Source organism: Gavia stellata, chromosome 20 (genome assembly GCF_030936135.1).
Source record: "Gavia stellata isolate bGavSte3 chromosome 20, bGavSte3.hap2, whole genome shotgun sequence".
NCBI classification, from domain to species: Eukaryota; Metazoa; Chordata; class Aves; order Gaviiformes; family Gaviidae; genus Gavia; species Gavia stellata.
This window is the reverse complement of record NC_082613.1, coordinates 16,873,418-16,897,942: the sequence shown is the minus strand read 5'-3', so window position 1 is coordinate 16,897,942 and position 24,525 is coordinate 16,873,418. Positions and strand designations below refer to the sequence as shown.

Genomic DNA, 24,525 nt, shown 5'->3' with positions numbered 1-24,525 from the left:
ACCAAGGTGCTTTTAGTACACCGTCTGCACTGTGCGTATGGGCATGTATACGTGTGTATGAATTAAATGTACAGGTACTACTAAGTGTATATGTGCATATGTACACATACATACAGGCAGGCAGCCTACCACCAGCTACCCGTGCCTTCCTCTTTGTACAAAACCCAGTCCTCCCACCCTGAAATACCATTACACTCTCCCCAGCCCTCCCCTTCCCCAGCCCACTTTGAAACAGGTCCCCCAGTGTAGCAGCTTCTTTCTCAACAAGCAATTCAAGGAAAATAATTTTGTAAAGGGAAGAGGAGAAAAATCAAAGTGAAGCATGTGTGGATCATGCCCATAATTGCTCTGTGCTCCTTCAGCTCCCCTCCTGTGCCTGGAGTAGGGTACTGCTCTCTCGGGATCAGCCAGCCAAGCACTGTCCCTTCCCCCTTTGCCAGCTTATTGCACATTTGCTTCTGGGCTGCATTTCAACAACTCTGCATTACATTCCACAGACCCTGTCATCCTCTCACTTCAATAAAACAGAGGAATACAAACCCACTGCCCTGTCCCTGCCCACCCATCCTCCCCCCACCCCAATATCCCCATCAAAAGGAAAACAAAAAAAAAAACCCAAGAAAGGCTGCTTGCTAGCAGAGTGCAACAGTAGTACACACTGAATGGGTGTTCTCTTCGGGAGCTCTGTGGAAGAGAGGTTATTTCTAACACAGTAAACAAAGCCATGCAAAAGGTGGGATTAAAGGGAGCAAGAGAAGGAAAAAATAAAGGATGAGAAGGAAGAACAGAACTGAGGAGGAGGAAGAACACAGCATGGCAAGTGCTCAAGGCTTCATGTTTTCTTGTCCTCTTCTTGTAAACAAGCTAGTAATTCTCATTAGATAGAACAAGTAAAAAGACTGAAGTTCCAAGTCGAGGGGCTGGAGTTTCCAGGAGTCTGTTCAGTCCATTCAGCAACACCACAGCCAGTGAGAAAACGAGGGGTATTTTTTTCTTTTTTTGTTTGTTTTTTTAAAATCTTCATTACTTAAAGCTGAGAGAAAAAAGCCAACTCAGGAGCCCTTTTCAAGGATGGCTCATTGTCTCTAGACTGAATAAATCACACTAGTGTAGAGAGAACCTTTTTTTTCCTTTTTAATGACTTATAAAAACCACGCGGTTCCTTCCTCTGCCCCTTTGCTCAAAGGCGGGTCTGTGCCTCAGGTACATAGATCTCAATGCTATCTGCGCTCTCCGTGGCCGAGTTCTGCCGGACAGAGGCAGCCCGCTTGGCTGCCATAAGACGCTTGCGAGCTTCCTGGCGCTGCTTGTCTGAATCAGAGGCTTTGTCCCGGTTCAGTTGGGATTTGGACTTGGCTGGCTTCTTTGGCACTGGAGGGGGTGGTTTCTTCTCTTCCTTTAGGGAGACAGTAAGGAAAAACCCAAACATAAAATAAAAATGCACATACAGAAGCTTGCTCTCTGACATGGCGGGGACTCTTACGGCATGAGGGACTAAGCAATAAGATTGACTGTCAGGTGAAAGAAGCAGGAGCAGTTCTTGAGCAAGACACTCAAAATCAGTTTCCCCAATTTCTAGAAATGTGCTGTTTTGCATTTCATGGTACAGAGGCCTTCTGTGAAGTGGACTAGAGTTTGCAGACTATGTCTGGCCCAGCTACAGGTCAGAGCACAGCACAGGCAGCATGAAGACTGAACTTGAGCTGGAACTGCAAATTATAATATGCCACCCTGCCCAGAGCCATAGACCTGCTTCCTACCCTCATGCCTAGTCAGGAAGCCTGGCTCAGGGACACAGCCTGTGCTGCATTTTCAAAAGGTTCCAGTAGGTGTTTTTTATACTACTCAGACACCAAGAACAGTTAAAACCCATTCATACAGTGCTTGTAACACTAGAGGCCTCCGTACGACTGCTTTAAGCATACACCACTCATCGCTCCGGTCTCTCTCCATCGTAACACTTTCTCCCCTTGTACAAAATTGTTTCCACTATTACTCAAGAGGAATGGTCTTAGTGCATTGCAAGGCTGTGAGATTGCACTGCACAAGTGCAATATGGTAAAAGCCCTAGAGATCTTCTCTTTGCAGACAGACATAGACCTCAAATACCTGAAACGTCTGCGAGGTGCTCTGGCCACTCTCAACTGCCCCACACTCACCTTTCTCTCCGGTGTCTCTGCCAGTTGCCAGCTATTAGCTTTCAGGTGGTACAGCTCATCAAACTTCATGCTGATGTCTTCAATGGACAACTGCAGGAGATCCCAAAACCCAGCTAGGTCCTGGGCTGTGGGTCTGGGATTGGCATTAGGGTTCTAGAAGGGAAAGCATAAAAAAACCCACCACCTTTCAGAAAGAATATACCCTCCTGACAAGCAGAGCAGTCTGCACAGCTTACATATTCACCCTTGCAAGTCTACCTGCCTGACAACTGAAACGTCAAGAACCCACAGGAGACACCAGCCCTAAATATGCAGAGGCACAATGCCATCATTTACAGTCAAAACTATTTCTGCAAAGATCAGGAAGCAGAGATCCCGACTATTTCTCCTATAGGAGCCTGAAGAAGAATCCTGAAAAAGACACTCTCTGTACAGAAAGCAATAGCTCCATTCTCCCCAGAGCTTCTCCAGCTAGCACTAATCCTACAGCAGTAATCTCCAACTGAAGGCCCCCAGCATGTGATTCAGAGCTAGAACACTGGTTTCTTACACAGAGATCCTGATTTCAGGGCGGGTAATAATGGAAATGGACACAACAAGATGCAAAGCACAGCTATGACACCTGGAAAACCTACATGCCAGTGTACCGCAATCCAAAGAAGCCAATATAGCTTTCATGAGCAAAATTACTTTGCTACACCCCCCCCCCCCCCCCCCCCAAACAACCTGAAAGTATCGGTATTTCTCAGGTTAGGCTGAAAAATTTAAGTAGCTGAAGTTTCTCCCAAGAACAGAATTTTCCCAATTTTGAGACATCTGAACTGCCATCATAGGCCTGGATTGTCTCAGGAAAGCGTGGGATCAGGTCTGAGCAGCTCAGCGCAAAGCGTCAAAGGGAGACCTCAGCACAAAGCTCTGTTGAAAGCCTGGCAGCTAGTGGCGTTGCTGCTAATCTCTCAGCCGTGATCAGCCAGAGATCAGCAAGCAGATGCTCAGTACTTCACCCCCTCCTCCACCTTCCCGAGTTTCTCTAAGTTTTTTTTTGCAAGTAAAGGGGAATTCACCTCTGCGGAAGTTTGCAAAATCCATACCACGATAAAGCTTGAGGGGAAAAACAAAACACAGATTCCCACCCATCCCCACGTTAGCCCTGTTCAGCTCTCAGCAAGCGCAAACCCTTGCATTGCATTTGAAGAGATCCAATTCAAACAGTGTTTTGTGACCAGTGAAGGACTATCCTGTTGGGACAGTTTTACCATCCACATAATCTACACACGCAAAGCAAGCATGTTTGGAAAAGAACAGTAGATGTTTCAAACATTCTCCCCTCTTTGGTAAAACCTCAGTGGTTCACCTCAAAAAGCCCTTTAGAAGTAACAAGAAAGAGGTAGTTTCCAGGACACACAGCAGTATGGCTGGTTGACAATTCAGACCCACAAAAATACTCAGTGTATTCAGCATGCCCCGATCAGCCGTTCAAGAAAATTCCCCTGTGCTCACGTAAGCACAAAAGGAATTGCAAACGCTCATCCTGGAGCGGAGCACAGCCCAAGAACCGCCTTTTCAGAAGAGAGGTTGAGGCGATCAGCCTCCCACTGCTCAGCTGCTGTTTTAAATCGGCGTTCATCCACCATGGCATGGTGGTCAGGCTGTAGGCTACAGCTGCATTGGCTTTGCTTTTACAGTGACAGTAGCCTGTTGATACCTGATCATGTTCCTGTAGTGCTGTTGAAACAGATACATTCCCCGCCCCCCACCCCCAAACCCAGGAGAACTAGATCCAGACTCACCAAGTTTTGTTCACAGAGGCCATGGAATTGCTGGAACTTCTGTGACATTAGTAACTGTGCACTGCCCACTGCACTCAGGACTTTTCCTAAGACTATGGGGGAGAGAAAAAGAAAAAGACCTCAGTTGAACAGACTATTAAATGCAGCGATGAACTCAAGTGTTTCTGGGGCAAATAAACATTCTTGATTGATTAGAAAAAGAGTTTCAGAGACCCCCAAGGAAGTAACTGCTGTCAGGGAAAGAAGATGTATTGAAACTATAATCTACGTCTGCCTTTGCCATCTATTATTGCTCCTTCTAGAGCAGGTCAAAAGGAGGCCAGGCGGAGAACATTACATCAGAGTTTGCAGACAGTACCCTCAAACTGCCTTCAGCCCATCAGACAAGCCACCAGCACAATCTCAGTGAGCAGATCTGCTGGCACCTGCCTGCAGATCACAACCTGCTCTTCCACTCATGCAGGAGGGGAAGGTGGCAAGGGGCAGGAGAACTGTCTCCAACCTGCATTTACCAGAGGGATTAACACACTGGCAGACTAGGGCTTTTAATACCCAGGACTTTATGCTGCTCTTAGGCGGTTTTCCAAGAAGCTACTGGGTATGGCAACATTCCTCTGCTCATTAACGTAAAAACACTGTATGGGCTTTTCTCTTCCAAAGGCAGGGTTGAGAGACCCACAGCGCATGCAACTGCACCATGAACAGGGACGAGCTGATTCCCCTTCTCCTCTGTGGTCTGCTGCTGCACCTACTGCATCAGTTCTGAATGCTTCTAGATCTTGGTGGGACAAGCGTAAGCTGGGCTCTCTCTATACCCACCAAGTTCTACGGTTACAGAATCTACTAGGAGATTGCTCTTAGAGGTCACAGATATAATGCCGCACTGGTCTTGCTGTCTTTTCTTGCCAGAGCGCTCTTGCCACAGGCAAAACAAGGGCATCCCCTGAGGCAGGGAGAGCCCTGGCACGGCCTGTCCTGCTTGGCAGCCAGTGCAGCATCTTAGTGCAATAGGATTAGAGGTTAGCTCCCCCAAGCCCTAGCAGTGACAGTGAGCTATAACTGAGTCTCACCATTATTTCACCTTTCTCAGGTAGCAAAAAAATAAAAACTAACCAGACTCAAAACAAACTCCGCAGCCTAGTCACCTACTTCTGTCACTCTGTATGCACCACAGACATGATTTTCACTGCAAGAAGCACAGGTTTTGCCAACTCATTTGAAAATAACGAAACAAGCCCAATTGGGACTGAACCCAATAAAACCAAGTGGCCTTGTGTTCCCTGTGCATGTGCTTTTGGTGTATTTAAGCACAAATTCAGTGAAGCTTTCCTGTATGAAGAAACCTCCTCTTTGCTGTGAGGACAAGTCCTGATTCAACAGATAAAACAAGCTCAGAAGTCACGTTCATTCTGCCCCACTGCCAACTAAACTTTCACCTGCTCAAGTGGGTTAGACAGGGAGAAAGATCCCACAGCCTCCATGAAAGCAATCCATTTAAACTTTTAGCAGTTTTCAATGGTCAGAAGCGGCACTGTCCCCTGAAAGTCTTCTATGCTGCATCACAGTATTATTTCTTACCCTGTCTGCTAGAGGAAGTTACCTTATCCTTTCCAAAGACAAAATGTTCCTTGTCCCATACTCATCGCCATGTTCTACTCTTAGTCTGTGGGCTATCAGCAATTTAACCGCAGAAAGCTGATCCAATGCTCAGTTACAACTCTGTCTTGACAGAGGAGCTGCTAGGCTGCTGCAGTCTAGTGTCCAGAGGCTGACAACACCTACCTTCTTCAGAGAGATTGTTCTCTTTGGTCTCCTGGTCCATCTGGCGGCACCAGCCTTCTAACCGCTCTGTTTCTGCCTGCAGCAGCTTCAGAAACCAGTACCCATCCCGCCGGCAGGCTCCTGGCTGCGTGGGTTCTGATGGTGAGGTGGAGGACATCTCAAGCCAGGGGTCAGGAGGAGGGAGAGAGGAAGGCTCCAAGGCTGGGTCATTGTTTTCTCCATAGGAGAGGTTTCTCTTAATCTGTGAGGGCTTGGCTGGTTGCCTGGTAGTGGCATCAACACCAACGGAGTTGTTGTGTTGGGGGCACTCAGCGGGGCTTCTCTCAGATGATTTACAGCTAGAGTTATTAGGTTCCTGTGTGTCAGAGTCTGTGTCCTGTTTGGAGGACATGCTGCGAGAGTGGCTGTTTCTAGAGAGATCAAAAGCAAACATTAAATAGCAGAACTCAACCTGGCTGGCCTGACACACTGACAGTGAAATGCATTTGTTTATTACGCCTGCAGCTGAGCTTCACCCTGCCCGCCCTGCCCCTCCTCACACACAAACACACACCACACATTCAGACAGACAAAATTATAAGGTTGCCTGCTTACTGCTATAGGCCATTCAGATGAGAGGACTGACGCACATCTATAATTACGTCTTGTATTTTTTTTTTTAATTTCAAACTCCCATTGATTTGGCTGTTTACAGAACAAGCGCTTTTTGCAGCGGGTGTGTGCTGCGGAGGAAGAGCTCTCCATGGGCCCCCATTCAACACCACTCATATTGGAACAAAGAAGGGGAGAAAGTCTAAGCGAAAGTGGGGGAAGCACAATTTAAAAGAAAGGAAACTACAAAAGCTTGCGTCTTTCACTTACCGCCACTCGTCCTCTACCTGTACCCCGATGGACTGGAATTTGGTGGCTGGTGGAGGAGGCTCCTCTTTTGCCACTGGCTGAAGGCAGTCAACCTTATTAAACAAAAAAAATACAGACAAAAACAGACACAAGAACTTGCTGCTGGAATTCACATTAGTAGACCAGGAGTGCTGCGCACACACACACAGCATGCTGACACCACACACCAACTGGAGGGTTGTCTTAGGAGAGGCACAAGGCTACCGCTCAGGTCTGCCGCCACTTGAGCATCAGGACTGTATCCTGCCGGGCTGCTGCCAAGTATCTGCTCTAAGAGCACTCGGCTCTGCCATCCACTGCTGATGCGTGGTTGCGGCACGCCGTGGAAGGGCTGCGTCCCCCTGAGGGAGCAGCTGCATGTGTGGCATCTGACACGGGGAAAGGCCAAGAGATTCAAGAGAGGGCAGCGATCTGATTAAGACTGACAGCAAAGCCCAGCTTCCTCTCTCCCAGGGACTGACACCCTCCATAGCTCTGGATAAGCAGGTTAGAAGGTTTTAGGAAGGAAATCCAGGCCATGGGGCAGGTGGCTTGGGAACCAGCTCAGAAAAGGAAGAAGAGAGGAAGGCAGCCAGCCTCTCCAATGCAAGTTCTCTTGCCTTGCTGCCCTTTCAGCATATGTTTTGCCCCACTAGCCCTGCAGAAAAGCCTTCACTATCCCATGTACCTAACTGGCCAGCTAGCCTTACTGTAAAGCCAATGGAGAACTTATTCAGCACACACACACGTGGTGGCTCAAAGCCCAGATCCTGAATTTGGACTTGCTTAAGTTCCTATATGCAGGTAATAGCCTGCAGCACTGAACCAGCACTTTGGGACAGAACAAGTGCTTGCAGCAGTCAGCCATCTGTAACTGGGAAATCCGTCCACAAGAAGAGTGTACAATTGCAGGTGACTTAAGTTTTGCTGAATAGAGCATGGATTTACGCTACTCAGTGAGTTCTCATTTAACTGTATAATCAACAGCTCATTTCCATCAATTTCCACAGAGTTAAATGCTTCCAGCAAGAGAAGCAGCAACCTGCAGAGAATGGTGGACAGCAAGGAATTGCTCCCTCCTGCCTACAGCCCTGGGACCATTTCGCACCGCAGCAGCCCATATTACATGGATGTCAAGTAGAAGGGCCCACTTCTCAGAAGAACGTTGTCCCTAGAACCATGATGGACAAGCAGCAGATTGATGTTAAGTAATACAGAGCACAGGCATACTAGCAGCAAAAGGCCTCTTTAGAGGGACTCACCCAGTTAACAAGGTCCCACTGCTCTGTGAAATATTTTAATTTCGTACTAAAAGAACTTAGTCCTTTCTGGTCTGTTATGGAAAGCTCCTGCTGTACTTCACCTCTGGGAACCCAGGAAGTTAGTTTGACAAGGCAGTTAGTTTCTCTTGCTATTCTAAGTGAGTTCAGATGCACACCTGGTCACACAAAATGCACACGCTAAATGGATGGGTTAAGGACATTCCTTAGGACAAAGGAGAACAAACTATTCCATACTTGTATTCCTATAGACGACAGCTTTCTTTTGGGGATATTCTCCACTTTAGGCTCTTCGCTAGTCAGAGTCCCTTTGTCACTTTTCAAAGTTGCATTTTTCTGGGGTAACTCTGGAGTGTCTCTTGCTGGAGTCACGACGCTTCCTCTCGTCACACTGGGTGTCCTGGTGCTGTCCAAGCTGTCTGAAGAATTGCTGAGTCCCGACTGGCTGGTCACCTCGCTCTTGTGGTCCTGGCTGTCCAGGTAGGTGTCCTGCGCCGATTCAGTGCTGCTCTGCACAGTGACAGAGATGAACGGCTTTGATGTGGTCCGAGGTGGGACAGGAGGTGGAGTCTTTTTATATGCCACTAGGCATGATGAACCTGCAGTAATGGAGGTGGGAAGAACAGAGAATGCAAAAGACAGATTGGGGAGAGAGAGAGAGATACAGTAAAAGAGAAAGAAAAAGCAGGTCAGTCACAACATCCAAGAGGAGCCTCCAAATAGAAGCTGGAGGCAGAAATGCAGAAACAGCCTACAGCCAGCAGCTCACACTGGGTAACCCAAACCAAAGCATAAGGGGAAGCGGAAGGCAGAGCCAGAGCTAGCTTGCGAAAGAAGTCAAAAGGAATACCATGATGTGTGAAAGGCTGGAAATGGAGAAGAGGTATAGAAAAGCCTCCCAAGAATGCTACAGAGTTTGGCAGGTGTAAGCCTCCACGTTGGGGAAATTTTCTTTAGCTAAACCCTATGTTTTAGTATCCTAGTACAGCCAAGTGTCTCAGCTCTTTGTCCCATCGGTTGACAAGTTTCAGTGTCTGGACCAGGGTGGTGTTTTTTCCTATAAAAATGGAAAGAAGCCATAAAGTTTGTTAGACGCTGATGGTAGGAACAAACGTTTCGTTTGTGAAGTACCTTAAAAACCTAGCTGCTATACATTAAAGGAAAATACATCTTCTGGATGCAATAGCCCGAGAGTGGCGAGGCTGCTGCTGCTCCATGTGCCCAGACCCAACCAGCAGTGAGGCTGAAGATGTGTTCCCAGTAGGCACACAGAGCACACATATCCACTACATGCACGTATATATACACACGTGGCTGGCCACACAGATCACAGAAGAGCACCCACAGGAACACTGACAGCAACAATGGCCTCATCCTGCTCCTGTCTCTGGCTTGACAGGATGGAAGTCCATTAGTGAAAATGTATGTACAAGGTAGATCCTGCAGCAGCTACGCGTAGGCACTCAGTCTGCCCAGTTCCTGGCCCCTGGACATACAAGCCCCTGAGGCCAAAGTCCTACTCCAGTTGCTGTCCAGACAAGACTGACTGCGCTAGGCAGGGCATGGCCAGACAAGCGCACTGACCTGCCACCTACCTACACGCAACTGACCCCTTTTATTCCCCTACCCCTGTATTCCCCACTCTTGTTCCTCCCCAAATCACCCAAACTCCTTTCTTGTCCCAGCTTTGGTTCCTCCCCTAAATATCCCATTACGGTACAATGGTGTAAGAAGCTCTGGTGGTGGCAGGGCTGTCACTCTCCTTGGTTCCTGCTCCAACCCATAGTCCTTGGTCTCCAGCAAAAGGGTTCTGTCCTTCAAATTCAAACCCCATGCACCATCCTGTTCCACGCACACCCTTCCCTTAGCCCTTGACATGCAGATGTTGACAGACATCAGCACAGACCTGTACACCTCCTGGGTCACCCAACCAACAATACAGATGGGCTGTACAAACACAAACCCAGTTTCTAAATGTTTTCCTAGTACAGCTCTGATGACTGCAGAGGCTGTCATTCCCTTGGGTTCCCTGCTCCAACCCATATTCCCTGATGTCAGTAAGGTTTTGCACCTCTAGTTGCAAGCTCCTACCTCCCACTGCACTGCCCAGTCCCATACATAACCTCCCCAAAACCTGCTGGCAGTGATAGATATATATGCAGATATAGATACAGACCATTTTCATCAACCAATACAGATAGACTGTTAATTTTACCATTTCCATCCCCAAAGAAGCCACCAGCATATTAAATTTAGTACCAGATAGAGACCAGCCCTCTCTGTCAGGAATCCGCTCACTACTTGGGTACCGCGAGGGCAGGCAGAGGTACCTGCTGCTTCCCAACATTACCTTCCACCCCTGAACTGCACTGCACGCCCTGGGGAGCTCACTACAGGGCACTTGACAGACGTTTTGATCTTTCAGGGCAATTGGACACAACCAATTGCAGCTCAGCCCATCACAGGGTGCCTTCTGTTCCCTGCATAATTTTAGCATAATTAACTGAGAAGTATCAAATTGACTATAGGTATGGGAAGGGGTGTTTCAGGTGACATGAACCTCCCACTAGCTCCTTTTCCTCCCTGGACAGGTCCCTCTGCCCTCAGCGGAGGTTGACCACGCTCACGGGGCACCAGGAGGGGTGTCCCAGCTGCCTCCAATGGGGTCAGAGCCAGTCCTGAGCATCCCTGGGAGCCCAGCCACATTCCCTGCGGGGAAATCGCACAGCTACACCACGTGCCTTATTGACAGTATTTACACATGCCTATATTTATACTTCCCAATATTTACCATATTAACAGCTAAAGTTCCACTTCAAAGAAGGAACTAAAAAGGAGGGGTTACAGAGAAGGAGGACATCCATGTTTCCAAAAGCATTTATATGCCCAAAGATGCTGAGAAGCACTGTAACGGCGCTACTGCTACAGGAGAACTAAAGAGCCTACAAGGGGGTTGCCAACCAAGCTGCCTTTCAGTGTCAATCTGGACAGGAGCTCAGGAAGGTACAAAACCCACACCAGTTCCTTCCAGCCTCCAATTCCAGCGCAAATTGAGCAGTGTCCTGACGGCCACAAGAATGGGACCTATCCTGACTGCTCACCCCAGCCCTCACGCTGCCTTTTGACACGTGGCCTGCATGGTTGCAAGAGGGAATTGCAGTAGGGAATCGCAGAGCTGAAAAATAACTGGGACAGCCTACTATGTCTGGGCACTGGGTTATTTTTCAGCTTGATCCGTCCCCAGCACTGGCACATACCGTGTAAACCACTTAGGGCAGCCTGAGCCCACAGCTGCCGTGTCTCCAGCCAGGGCAGGAACTTATTATGCACTTTAAAAACCACCTACAATAATTTCCTAAAAGGTCAGATGCAAGTGCTTCAACTTGTCAAATTTACATGCCAAAACACAGCTACACACATCCTTTAGCCAATACTTACTCGGTCACGTAAACAGCGTGCAACTGCACTGCAAGTTCATCACTAACAGATGACTAAAAGGGCACTGGCATTCCCTTCCTACCCGGCAGTCCCACTTCATCGTCTTTCCCATGCAGAGTGCAAGCCCCTACACTCAGGACAGCAGCAGGACCTGCTGCAGATGCTCGAGCATCACCAGCTCAGAAATGTTTAGCATCTCCAAGCAAGTCAAGCTTGCCACTGGGATACTTCTTTCAGAGATACCAGATTAGGTGGCACCACTCGTGCAAGCACAGGTTGAACTGCACCCCAGAACTGACCTCTGCCCGTGGGTGTTGCTTTATAGGATCTGGTTCGTTGTGCAAACGTACAAACTGTCAGCAGAGCAGGAGGCATGGAGGTGCTAAAGCAACAGTCACCACACGATCGCTCCCTCTCTTTCGCCATGCTCTCTGCTGGACATCCCCAAAAGGCTCCTTAGGTGTACTGTAGATCTGATCAAGTTAAAACTTGCCTTGTTACATACAGATGTTTACCTGCTTTGCTCTTACAGCAGAAATCTCGACTACACCTACCCAACACAGAGCACAACATGCTACACAGGTAAAGCATTTCTCACACGAGCACAGCTACGAGAGCTTTGCCGCATCACAAAAACTCCCCTGGCTCTACAGCTGAACAGCCTCTTGGGTGTGTGCTGAAATAGTTCATCTGCCACCAACACCCGCTCGTGCAGGACACAGAAGACGGATGAAAAAGTTCAACCCTAGACATGCACTAGAGAGCGTGAGAGCAGCCCATGCCTTTGGCTGGTCAGGCGCTCGTCGCTGCCCTCCGGAGCGAAGCCGCACAGGCACACGCTGCCAGAAGTGCAGGCGGCCAGAGTCCTGCCAGCCGCAGAGAAGGAAGCCACTGAGCACCCCATGGACGAGGAGTGCCCACACAGTCACTCTGCCAGGGCTGTCTGACCAGAGTGCACCATCTTAAATAGCTACAGCAATTTCTAGGCCAAGTCTTAATCCTGGTCTTGTACAGCCCATCCCAATGGAGTAGTGTAGGAGCAGCCTGAATAGAGCAATCGCAGAAGTACCCCTTGATAAGCTGTGGCTACGCCACCAGAACACAGGACGCTCGTGCTGCCTTGCGTTACTGTACCGGGGGGCTACAGCAGCTCTTCTCCAGGACAAGCGAGAGCCACCCAGTGAAGAAAGCTTGTCCGTACGGCCCTCCAATTAAATACCTTGTCTTCCCACTCCGCATGGCCTCTGTCCTTCCCCAGGGAGAGTGCCCAGCCCCGGCGCACCAGCTGCCTGGGATCCCCTGCCACCTATGAGCCTCTTTGACACCGTCCCGCTCGGAGCTGAACCGATGGGAGGGGTGTGGTGGTTTTGCTGGCGTGTTTACCAGGAGCACAGCTCAAGTTTCCCAGCTGCTGTTTACACCCACAGGGCTGTAATGTAATTGGGGAAAGTAAATCAATTGCTATCTGATATCGAACATCGCAGCCAGCCAAAACAAGGGGAGGGCAGCACATCAGCACAGAAAGGCAGTGGAGTTTCCCAGGGAAGATCAGTGGTGTTCAGAGTCAATAAGCTAGATCCAAATTCATCCTTCCACCTAGCAACAGACAGTACAAATACTGTTTGTGCTGCTCTATACACAGGGGGAAACTGCAGCATCCCCTTGTCTTGTTCCTGGGGATCCCTTCATGCCATCCAGCTCCACTGAAAAGCATCACAGATTTTGCTAGAAGGGAATCACATAGTACCAACAAAAAATGCCCCTGTTAATGTACATGTGGTCAAAGGGTTGACTATGTGAGCTATAAAAACAAGTTTATGGCTCCAAGAAACACTGAAAATGAAAGAAACACAAAGATCAAGCGTATTGAAGAACTGGGGATGCTTTGATTAGTGCAATTGCAAATTAACCCCACTGAAACCCTCTGCAACCATAAAACAAGGACTTTTGACTGTGCAGCAAACCCAGAAACCACACCTCATCTAAAATGTGTTTCGAAAGCAAAAGTTGGAGTAAGCCCATCTAGAACAGTCTGCCCTTTTCCATCAATACACCTCTGAACTAAGTTCCAGCGTTTCTTGCATCTGTGGGAAGACACAAGGTATTGTCTCAAGGCTGGGCGGAGAATGCATTGAGAGCAGCCCTGAGAAGGAGGACTTGGGGGTTGATGGCTGACGAGCAGCTCAACACGAGCCGGCAATGTGCACGGTCGCAGCCCAGAAAGCCAACCGTATCCTGCGTGGCAACATAGGCAGCATGACCAGCAGGTCGAGGAAGGTGATTCTCCCCCTCTACTCTGCTCTCATGACACCCCACCTGGAGTCCTGTGTCCAGCTCTGGGGCCCCCAAAATCAGAAGGACGTGGACCTGTTGGAGCGAGTCCAGAGGAGGCCACGAAGATGATCAGAGGGCTGGAGCACCTCTCCTATGAAGACAGGCTGAGAGAGTTGGGGTTGTTCAGCCTGGAGACGAGAAGGCTCCAGGGAGACCTTATAGCAGCTTTTCAGTACTTAAAGGGGGCCTACAGGAAAGGTGGAGATGGCCTCTTTATCAGGGAGTGTAGGGATAGGATGAGGGATAACAGTTTTAAGCTGAAAGAGGGTAGATTTAGATTAGATATTAGGAAGAAACGCTTCACCATGAGGGTGGTGAGGCACTGGAACAGGTTGCCCAGAGAAGTTGTGGATGCCCCAACCCTGGAAGTGTTCAAGGCCAGGTTGGACGGGGCTTGGAGCAATCTGGTCTAGTGGAAGGTGTCCCTGCCTATGGCAGGGGGGCAGGAGCTAGATGATCTTTAAGGTCCCTTCTAACCTAAACTATTCCATGATTCTATGATACTGAGGAAGCCAAAAGCATCCCGATATTTCTGTTGGAGAGATGTTACTGGACCAACTGAGCAGGCAGCATGCTCTCATGGCTCAGAGGTCAATCCCACCAGGTAGGAGTGTTCCAGTTGCTGACTTACCCCCTCCAAAGGGCTACAGCTCAACAGGGTATGAATCTGCTCTTGAGTTGCTGCAGGTCATAGCCTATTGTATTTTAAAATCAGCTTGTGCTATAATGTGGAACTACAATCCACGTGGACCCTGAAGCAGGTACACATCTTACTCTGCAGCACCATCAACTAAGTTTGCTTGTGAACATCAGCCACAGTCCAAAAAGGTGCGGAAGAAGAAAATGTGGACGTTTTGCTTAAGCTTTCAGCTTTGCAGCACTAGACTTCCTGCTCATACGATCTTCTCAGGCTTATTTAAGTAAGCTGTTAGAATTCACAACTGTGCTGTGGATGATTGATTTTTGGGGGGAGGGCGTCTGTTTATAGACTTCCTTGTGTAATTATTTTTAGAAAGCAGCATGTTTCCAAATTAGTATCTTCCAGATGACATTACCTGCTGCTCTCAGGGGCCTTGGCAATCCCCACTGATGTAGCTTCAGGCAGAAGAGCTTGGTTTTCAGAGCCTTAGCCTGGAAAGCCCTCCTGACTCCCAAACCAGTTGGGCGCACTGTGATCCTCTCCTTCCAGAGAACCAGGTGTTTGCTTCTTGAAAGACTAAACATAAGAGTCATAAAAGAATATTAAATCCAGCATTGCCTGAAGAGGCCCCTGTTCAAACACCACCAGGCTGTACTTACCTGCTCAGCACCTGGCAGCACCGCCAAGATCATAGCCAAGGTATTTGGTTTTAGATTTAAATATCACAATTGCCCTCAAGTGTGCGCCTAGCATGAAGTGCCCAGTTATTTTGTTGCTATTGCTGATTCAGTACAGACTGGTGATATTTCTTATCATTCCAGTGACTTCAAGGACCTATTCAAGCCATCCTCATTCTTGTTAAATTATCTCAAAGGCTCCAAGCCACAGCTAGTTGTGAAGGCAAGTTAGACTGCCCTCAAACATATTGGCAGGGATCCATGCATCCCCCCTTTCTCCATGGGAAGATCTGAAGAAATGACCTCATTTCCTCATGTATAAAGCAACATGCTCTGAAATAATCTCTCCTACTACAAGGCAAGCTCATTTGTCTTTTAAATGAAACAACCCAATAATCTTGCAGCAAATGAGAACCACCATCAGTTGCATTATCCCCTCGGAGATTTTGGTTGCATGTCTTTGGGTTTGTGTTTGCCACAGGGTCTCACAGATGGAAGGAGTTGCACTTAAAGGCAGTTTTCAATAGCAAAGGGAACTGGAACAGCCGCATTCCAAGCTGCCTGACCTCTGATTTTCATCAGCTCACAGAACACTTCAAGGTTGAAACTATAATGAACTGCAGGATGTTTTATTTGTGGAGAGTCCAACTAACAATGATCCCCAGTTACAATTGCTACTGAAGACAATACAGCTCTGTATTGATTTTATGGTTCACAGCAATCACTTCAGACATTATTTTTCTGCTAAAACAAAATGTTTCTAGCCTTTACGGCCATGGCCACAGCACGCAGGCCTCCTCAAATCTGTAGCTGGCCTCTATAGAAGCTGTTCGAGTATTCTGCAGATTGAAGGTGAAGACACCTGCATCGGTTAGAGGCACAGTTGAGAAACCTACCCAAATTTTAGTCGTCAACAGGAAAATATTTCCATCTAGACAACATGGGAAATCCATGTGAAGATGCCACCTCTTGCTCTGAATGAATGACGGTCTTTAGAGTGCTAGAGGAATTTTAAAAGAAGTGTTATGCTGATTAAACAAAATCACACTCCTGGAAAGCAAAGTTAAGTGACTGCATTCGTTTAAAGAGACTGTGACTGGAGTGACAGCTGGGACAAGGGGACCACTGCCACACCGCTGCCTGCAGGCTGTTGCTTCTCCCACCATACAACCAGCTGAAGACAGATGAGTGTTTCCAGGATGGACAAGGCCTTGGGCTCTCTGCCCCATCCCTTTCCACAGGCAATGGGGCACCCGCTCACACCAGGCCCCCGGACTCCCAGCCAGAAGCAAGAGCATCACAGCAATGTCAGGGAGCACACCAGAGGCCACACTGAGGGAAGGTGAGTCTGCAGCAGAGATGAGGGGCAACAGGCTCATCTCTCCCACAGAAGTAGCTTGGGGTCATACCCTGAAACCTCACTGCAGCTGCAGTTGTTCCTACCAGCAGCTATGGAAGATGATCAGACCTCACTTGGAGTTGTACCCAAGTCACTTTTCCTGACCCAAACAGCTATGAGAAATGGCTATTTCCACTTGAAGTGAACAGCATCAACTCACCTGTGAGATAAGCACATAGAATCACTAAGGTTGGAAAAGACCTGTAAGATCACCAAGTCCAACCACCAACCCAACCCCCCCATGCCCACTAAACCATGTCCCACAATGCCTCATCCACACATTCCTTGAACACCTCCAGGGATGGTGACTCCACCACCTCCCTGGGCAGCTTATTCCAGTGTCTCACCACTCTCTCAGGAAACAAATTTTTCCTAATATCCAGCCTGAACCTCCACTGGCGCAACTTGAGGCCATTTCCTCTTGTCCTGTCGCTAGTCACTTGGGAGAAGAGACCAGCACCCACCTCTCTGCAACCTTCTTTGAGGTAGCTGTAGAGAGCGATAAGGTCTCCCCTCAGCCTCCTCTTCTCCAGACTGAACAACCCCAGCTCCCTCAGCCGCTCCTCATCAGACTTGTGCTCCAGACCCCTCACCAGCTTCGTCGCCCTTCTCTGGACACGCTCCAGCACCTCAATGTCCTTCTTGTAGTGAGGGGCCCAAAACCGAACACAGCATTCGAGGTGCGGCCTCACCAGCGCCGAGTACAGGGGCACGATCACCTCCCTACTCCCGCTGGCCACACCATTTCTGATACAGGCCAGGATGCCGTTGGCCTTCTTGGCCACCTGGGCACACTGCTGGCTCATATTCAGTCGGCTGTCAACCAGCACCCCCAGGTCTTTTTCCACTGGGCAGCTTTCCAGCCACTCGTCCCCAAGCCTGTAGCGTTGCCTGGGGTTGTTGTGACCCAAGTGCAGGACCCGGCACTTGGCCTTGTTGAACCTCATGCAATTGGCCTCAGCCCATCCATCCAGCCTGTCCAGATCCCTCTGCAGAGCCTTCCTACCCTCCAGCATGTAAGATGCCGTTACTAACAAGTACCATTCTTCCCACACGGGCACACTGGCTTCCTCTGGCAGCACCCACCATCCAACCCACACACATGCTTGACCCATACTCCAGCTCCCTGTTGGTACAGCCTGTACCAGGTTTCTAGACTACATTTCAGCTATCTGGCTTTTTGTTGCAGAAAGAAGAAAAGAAAACTTCTTAGCTTTAAGAGAAACACTTACCTCCCTAAAGCCCCACCACAATCCAGCCAGAGAAGCTAACACAGCTGCCTCCTCCTCACCACTGAGCAGCAAGTGCTTCCATGTTTGCAAGGGCTGCAGTATTAAACAAAGACCTGTGCAAATAAGTCTTGGCTTCCCAGCTGCGAAACCACTTGCAAGTGCCAGTCAAGCAAGCACATAGCTGTTGAAGGTTTGTCACCTGCTGCTCCTGTTCAGGCTCAGTACCCACCTTGGTCACAGCACTCTTGCAGATCTCTAAGGCTATCCTGGCAGGATAGTATTTATCACCTATGTATTCATCTGCTACCTGTTGTTAAGAACAAAGGGACTGCCCTGCACTTGCTTGACCACTGCCAAGTACAGTAAGTTCCTACATATTTTTGAAACAAAAGAACTGGACATATCTTCAGGAAAAGGACCTCAAACTCAAGAGAGCATCTCAAATGTTACAGTCAGAGTCCCTCCTAATGCAAATACAGAAGCAAAGGGCTATCCTTGAATATCAGCTCTGTGTTTTTAGACTAACAGTACAGCTTTCATCCAGAAATACACCACAAAATGCTCCGTACAACCATTTGTGTTCTCTGGTCACCCATGACTGAGATGTCTTTAGGGTGAACCGCGGCATTAGTCAACAGCATTGAGAAACTATGCTGGGTGGACCAGAGACTGCACAGGGCAGGCAAGAGGGCAAGGGTGGCAGTACTCCGCCACTCAGGACTGCACAAGATTAGCAGCCACTTCTAATTAGAGACCTAGCCCTTACACTTTGGGGAGGGGAGCAGGAATATTTAACCAGTGAAGGAAAGGCTAAGAGGGTTGTGACCTCTTTACATGAGGGACTTTGGATTTTTCAACATACCAGAGGTTTGAGCTTCTTGGAGATGCTCTGATTGGAATTTGTAGCAATGTTTGAGCAGAGAAATTATAATAAGCACTTATACACTAAAAACTATTACACTGGGAAGGCAAGACAGCTTGCTTTTTTTTTTTTAAAAGCCACCTGTAGAAGGTCACAAATTTAAAAGAGGCATGAAGCATCAGATGACACCACCCAAGAATGCTGGGGTTTAAAAATACAGTATCTTGCACTGCTGGCCTTCTGACCGATTTGGTCATCTCCCCCTTTCAGCACAGACTGCTACAGCACAGTTAGCCTTACAGTAAGGACACAACAGATGCTACGGAGAACGCCAGCCACAGAAGCTCCCAAACCCATCTGCAGCAGCTATTACTGGGGCTTCTATTTATATTAGAAGAGACATTGTAATTTCTCCCTATCCTCCCCAAAGTAGTTTTCAGCACAGGTTTTAAAGCAACTTGGAGCAGTGATAGGCAACTCCACCCTGCTCCACAGACGCACATCCAGCAAGCTGTCCATCTGTCCTGTGGAACTCAGGCAGGTCTCCAATCCAGCTAGCACAGGGCAGTAGCTTAAGGGAGCATTCCTCCCCTCTCCCCATCCAAGATGTTAATCCATTAACAAGAACCAAGATTCCAAAAACCAACTGCCCTGCCTCCAGAAAGGCAGGAGAAAAGCCATGAGCATGGTCTCAGGAGAAGCAGGGACTCATCTGGTAGCTCATTGCCTATTTAGTGATGGCACACACATTTTTCCACAAAGGGGATGAAGTGAAGGGAATGGTCCATCAGTTCAGTGTGCCTTTGCTCTGTACTGGGAATCAGGTTGTGCTTATTCCCCCTTAACACCCTCACTAATGAGGGCTAATGCTGAATGAGCTCAATACGTCAAGAGATGTGAAGCAGCACAGCTAAAGGGAACACAAGCCCACAGAGCCCTGGGATCTCTGCTCATCATCTACACTCCTGCAGTCTCCACCAAGACCAGGCTCTGAGGCCAGGGCCCTGCTCCAGGAATTCAACCATCACAGCAGCAGAGCCCCCAGTTGCCTCAGCACACTGCCGGGCAGCAGCACATGGGCGACCAGCACCTGTCCTGCCAGCTTGTCTCACACAGGTTGGGCAGTGATGGAGACACCAACAGATTCCTTCTGCCACTGGATCTTGTCTTGGCCCCAGCAGACCCTGTTGACACAGTTACACCAGCACAACCAGGGCTGCAGAGCCACCAAACCAGCTAAGTCCACTTCCATGAGCCTCCACTGGCAGGCTTGAAGACAGAGCTGCCTCCTCCCCACGACCATGTACAGCCACTCCCCAGCCAAATCCCTGGCCATGCAGCACCCCTGCGGCACAGAACAGCAAGCAGAGCAGGCAGCAGTGACTATCAGAGAAGTGCCAGCATAGTCCTAGCCCCATGGCACGTTTTTACAAGTGCGGAGGGCTCTCAGTGACAAGAGCCCAGCTTAGCTTTAAAGCCACACTCAGATACGCCATTTCTTCCTGTTTGCCTTTGTCCAGGGGATGCAGAAATAGCAGGTGAGCAAACCCAAGCGTGGGTATCAACAGTGCCAAGGAGCCCCCACACCAGGCTGACGGCCGACCCGGCAGGACTCATTGTTATCACCCAGCAGCCTGTTTACTACATGGCTGCAGAGACAGCTGCCCCTGAGCCCCCTCCTCACCTCGGGATCCTTTCATTCGCACAGCACCCCACTGGCTCTGACCCGGGCATCAGTCATGGCGGGCACAGGGGAGGAAGCAAGTCCCTGGCTGTGGCAGAGCGAGGACCCCCGGGGAGGGGGCTGGCTGGAAGCCTGAAGCCTTTCTGTGCAAACAGCAGCAGTCACAGGGAACCTATGCTGCTGCTGCTTTTCCTGCCCCCGGAGAAGGCAGGGAAGCCCTACAGATACCCTGCCTATGTATCTAGCACACGGCAGCTAGTCCTCTCCACAGGGTCATCAGGAAGGGGCTGAGCTCTGAACCATCTGTGCCACAGAGGCAGAGGATTTCTAGACAGACATCTCCATCAGACCCTGCCATCAGGACAGGCCACATGGACTTCGCTGCAGCCAGTGCCAGATCTCACATCTGATAAGAGAAAGTGAGACTCGACAGACTGGAGCACACACCACCTTGCAGAGCCCACCCTGGGCACAGCCTTTCCCTCCAGCACAGCCGGCATGGCAGAGCTGGTCTGCAGCTCAGCACGCCGCCGCTTGCAGGGCTCCAGAAGATATGAGGACCACTTCGGTAGTATATGGACCACAGTTTAGTGACCACATATCAGCCAAAAGCTCCTCAGACAGGCACAGCACTGAAAGATGCTGCCACAACAGGACAGCAACAAACCTTTCTGCTAATGCTGGTGCACTGAACCATCATCCACTTCATCCTCCTGATCCAGAGAGCTGTGCCTGCAGCAGTCTCACCCGGGTGTGGCAAATAAAGCTCACCTGGCAGCAGCAGCAGCCCCAGCACAAGGAATTGTCTACTGGACTTTGACCATGCAGTGGTTGTCAGCGCAGCAGCACTAACACACAGTGCTCAGGGTAGCTCTAACACCATCAGCCAGGAGATTAGAGAGAAAAGACTGATCTGCTAGCCGGAGAGAGAAAAAGCAGCTGAAGACATCTAGAGATCTGCATTCCAGAGTATTTTTCAGGTATAGTCCTGATTGCAGGCCCCATTCCTCCTTGCTTCTAAACACATGTGGCAGTCTCAAAATAATGATTCCTTTACTAAGGGGCTGGGGAGTCTGTTACTGCCGACTGCACACTGAAGCTTTTTGTCCAGGCCAGTTTTGGCTCTGCAGCCCCGAGTGTCTGTATTAGAAAGGCCTTGTGAAGAGCAAGAACTGTGCAGGACATCCAAGAGCACAGATAACATGCAGAGAAGCAGTGAAGGGAGCACTGGTCTGAACTGGCTGCCACAGTACTACCGTCGCACAATAATGAACAGTCTCTGGACTCCTCTCCCTGTTCAATGCCACTCTTCCTGCAAGTTTTGCTTAGGATTATGGCAGCACACACATGAATTTAGGGCATAGATGTGAACCAGACATGAATTAGCCAGTGCTACTAGGTCGCTGGCTGCTTCCCCTCTCCCTTCCCCAGCCGGGGATGTTAACCTGCTGCTGCTCTGCAAAGTGGCAAACTGCACAGACCAGGGTTAGGCATTTAGAGGAGACACTAATATAAGGAATCACTGAGAATCCTCCATTTATCCACTGCTGTGGCCACTTCTAAGTGCACTGAGGGTATTAGCGTTAATCTTCAAAGTGTTTAGGAAAGCTAGTTTAATTAGACAGGTCTTATTAGTTTTTCTCCAAGCTAGCAGTTTCTAGAATATCCTGCAGAAGTAAGTTCTACCAGCTAATTATGCCCTGCATGAAGAATGCTTTCCATTTGCCATCGCTTCACTTTACGCAATGCCAGAGCACTCAGAGAATGGCATATGTAGACGCTTTTAACTCGCTTCTCTGCCACTGTAGAAGTCCAGGGAATCTTAACACACCTCCTCAAAGTCACACCCAGTCAAAAAACCATATGGCTAGAAACCATGCAGCGCTGCTTGGTAAACCAAGCCTGTTCTTGTCAAAGCTCAACAACTCAAACTTACTATTTTAGGATATGCTGACCACTAAAGCACAAAAATCAAGTCATTCCCAAGCATTTGTTCACATATCAAAGGAGACAGATTGCAAGCTTTCATTGTACAGTCAATAAGCTGCATCCTGAGCACAAAGTGGTGCAACAACCCAACTGTTTGCCCTCTCATAAAGGGGAATTTCTCCATCCAGCATGGTACAAACAGCACAGTTATTCTGCAGTACTTCCTGACATACCTCCCTTTAAGCTCAGTGACCATCCTCTAAGCCCACCAGGAACCCATCTCACTTTTTGTCCAGGAGCTTTTTACAGTTGCAGGAACATGAAGAGCTCCACTACAGCAGAATCACACCTAATGCTTTTGGGCAACCAAGCCCACTGACACTGGTTTGGTCCATGGTGCTCGGGGAACAGCGGGAAGGTTTTGCAAAAACCGCACAGTTGCTGAAGCAATATTGGCATGGTCCCACCAACAGACACTCGTGGAAGGAGTGTGGATGGGTTACCATTTTTTCAAGGGTACCATTTAAACACTCTTCACAGAAGAGCTGGCCAAGAGGGTGCTGAAAGCGCTGATGGCAGCCAGCAACTTGTCAACACAGACTGCGATAACAGGAACAGGGCTGCACTGGTGTCAGCAACGGCTGCGCTCCCCCTAGTATAAACGGGGCTCCTAGGGGATTGCTTCATCCCCAAGAACAGAAGCAGTCAGCAATTCACTAGCCTACCTAAAAGATCTAGAATTTGCCATCATTGCTGCCAAAAAACCTCAAGGCACGACAAGGATTAATTTCTCCATTGCTTTATTCAGCATCAAGATTTTCACCACGGTTTTCAGTTACTGCATCCCAAATTTTACCTGATCCAGACAGGGAATTGCTGGCATCTGCTATTCTCACTTGCTCACAGGAAAGCAGGAAAGATTCCAGCTGTTTTAGGCAAGGGCAAGCATTCAGCAATGCCACCAGGAGCAGCAGAGGTGGTTTTGCCAGAACATTATGAAAAACCCTCCCCACACCCAGATGACTAGAAATTCTTTGTAAGCTAAAAACAAACCACACCCTGTACCCACAGGGCCAGAGAAAGCACATGTGTCAGCAGAGGAGACAACAATGCAACACAGCCTCGGCACAAGGGAGATGGGGAAGGCATCAGGCGGAACATACATCTCCCGGTGCTTACCCAGCCTATGAAAAAATCTAACCCTTAGTCAAGACTGTCTTTCCACTTGGACATTTGCTGTCAGGCAGCCAGCACCCAAGATTTACATCTTCAAAGCTACAATCGTCAAGAGGTTTTAATACTTAGATTCAATTGAAGCTATTTCCTCCCTTAAGTACGTACAAACCAAGATGTGGCAACATTATGCTAATAGTGAAGAATCAAAGTCAAAATTGCTGGGAAACTTCTGTTTGCTGAGGCACAGGACAAGCTTTGCATGTTACAGAAAGCTATTCCATATTCTAATTCACAATTTAACATGGCATTAGTTACAAGATTAAAAAAAATAAATCACATGAACAAACACAGAAAAGGCTGTAGCAGGTTGCTACCTCTCTTCATTAGCATTAAATTTGACAGTGGTTAGCTGTTGCACCAACCAGAACAGGCAACACTGCAAACCTCTCGTCTGATCTGAAGAAGCGAGGTAAGTTTTTAGAGTCAGAGCAGGCAATTAAGTAAATATTCCAACTTTCTAATCCTTTTGGGTAGGGTATAGACAGCTTTCGAAAGCATAGCTGTTATCATTGCTTGGATTTCTGAATGCCCCCATATGAACTAACCTATGGATACAGCAAAGGCAAGCTGACTTTCTTCTTTCTCGCTAGTTAGGCACAGAGAGGTACGAAGACAAACAGTAGCATACGTCCCCAGTGACGCTGCTCACACTGTTCTCCCCAGAGGCCAAGAGTCCCCAGCTTTGATTTCTTAAGAATTTCAAATATCACAAACACTTCCAGAACAATGATCCCTTCTCCCATCCTCCCAAGGGAGGGGGTATCCGCAGTAAACCCGGGACTTTCTGGAATACTTCATTTCAGGAATCAAGCAGGCCATTTGACAAAGGAGCCACTGTGCAGGCTCCAGCTCTGAAATGAACGAGCACAACAAATCTCAAGCATGAACTGAGTCTTCTCCAAGCACGTCTGCGGCTCTAAATATCTGCGACCTAAATAGCTTCAAGCCACCAACAAGTCTTCATCTTTACAACTTGGTTTGCTTTTACTAGAGGCTCCAAAACACCAAGTTCCTGGTTCACAGTCCTGAAGACTCCCTGTAATCTTTCAAGTTGAGACCCCAGACCACCGCTTTTCAGCCACAAAGATGGGTAGCAGAAGATCTGGATTCACGCGTGCAGTACCTGTTCGCCCACACCCCTGTTCATCTGGTCCTCCAGCTTGCAGAACCTGCCACAGAGGTACTTTGAAGACCTAAGACTATT

The 24,525-nt window shown here is 48.7% G+C and overlaps 1 protein-coding gene across 2 annotated transcripts in view; it reads right to left on the bottom strand.

Moving 5' to 3' along the window:
• Positions 1-646: 646 nt before the first annotated feature.
• DLGAP4 (DLG associated protein 4) overlaps positions 647-24,525 on the bottom strand; it is a 70,380-nt gene continuing 46,501 nt past the window's right edge. For both annotated transcript variants that reach the window (XM_059827448.1, XM_059827447.1), the window contains exons 7-12: positions 8,128-8,489; positions 6,593-6,684; positions 5,732-6,141; positions 3,950-4,041; positions 2,160-2,312; positions 647-1,396 (exon numbers count right to left, since the gene is read on the bottom strand). In XM_059827448.1, coding sequence (XP_059683431.1) covers positions 1,181-1,396; positions 2,160-2,312; positions 3,950-4,041; positions 5,732-6,141; positions 6,593-6,684; positions 8,128-8,489 — 1,325 coding nt within the window. In that variant the 3' untranslated portion in view covers positions 647-1,180. The remainder of the gene's footprint in view (positions 1,397-2,159; positions 2,313-3,949; positions 4,042-5,731; positions 6,142-6,592; positions 6,685-8,127; positions 8,490-24,525) is intronic.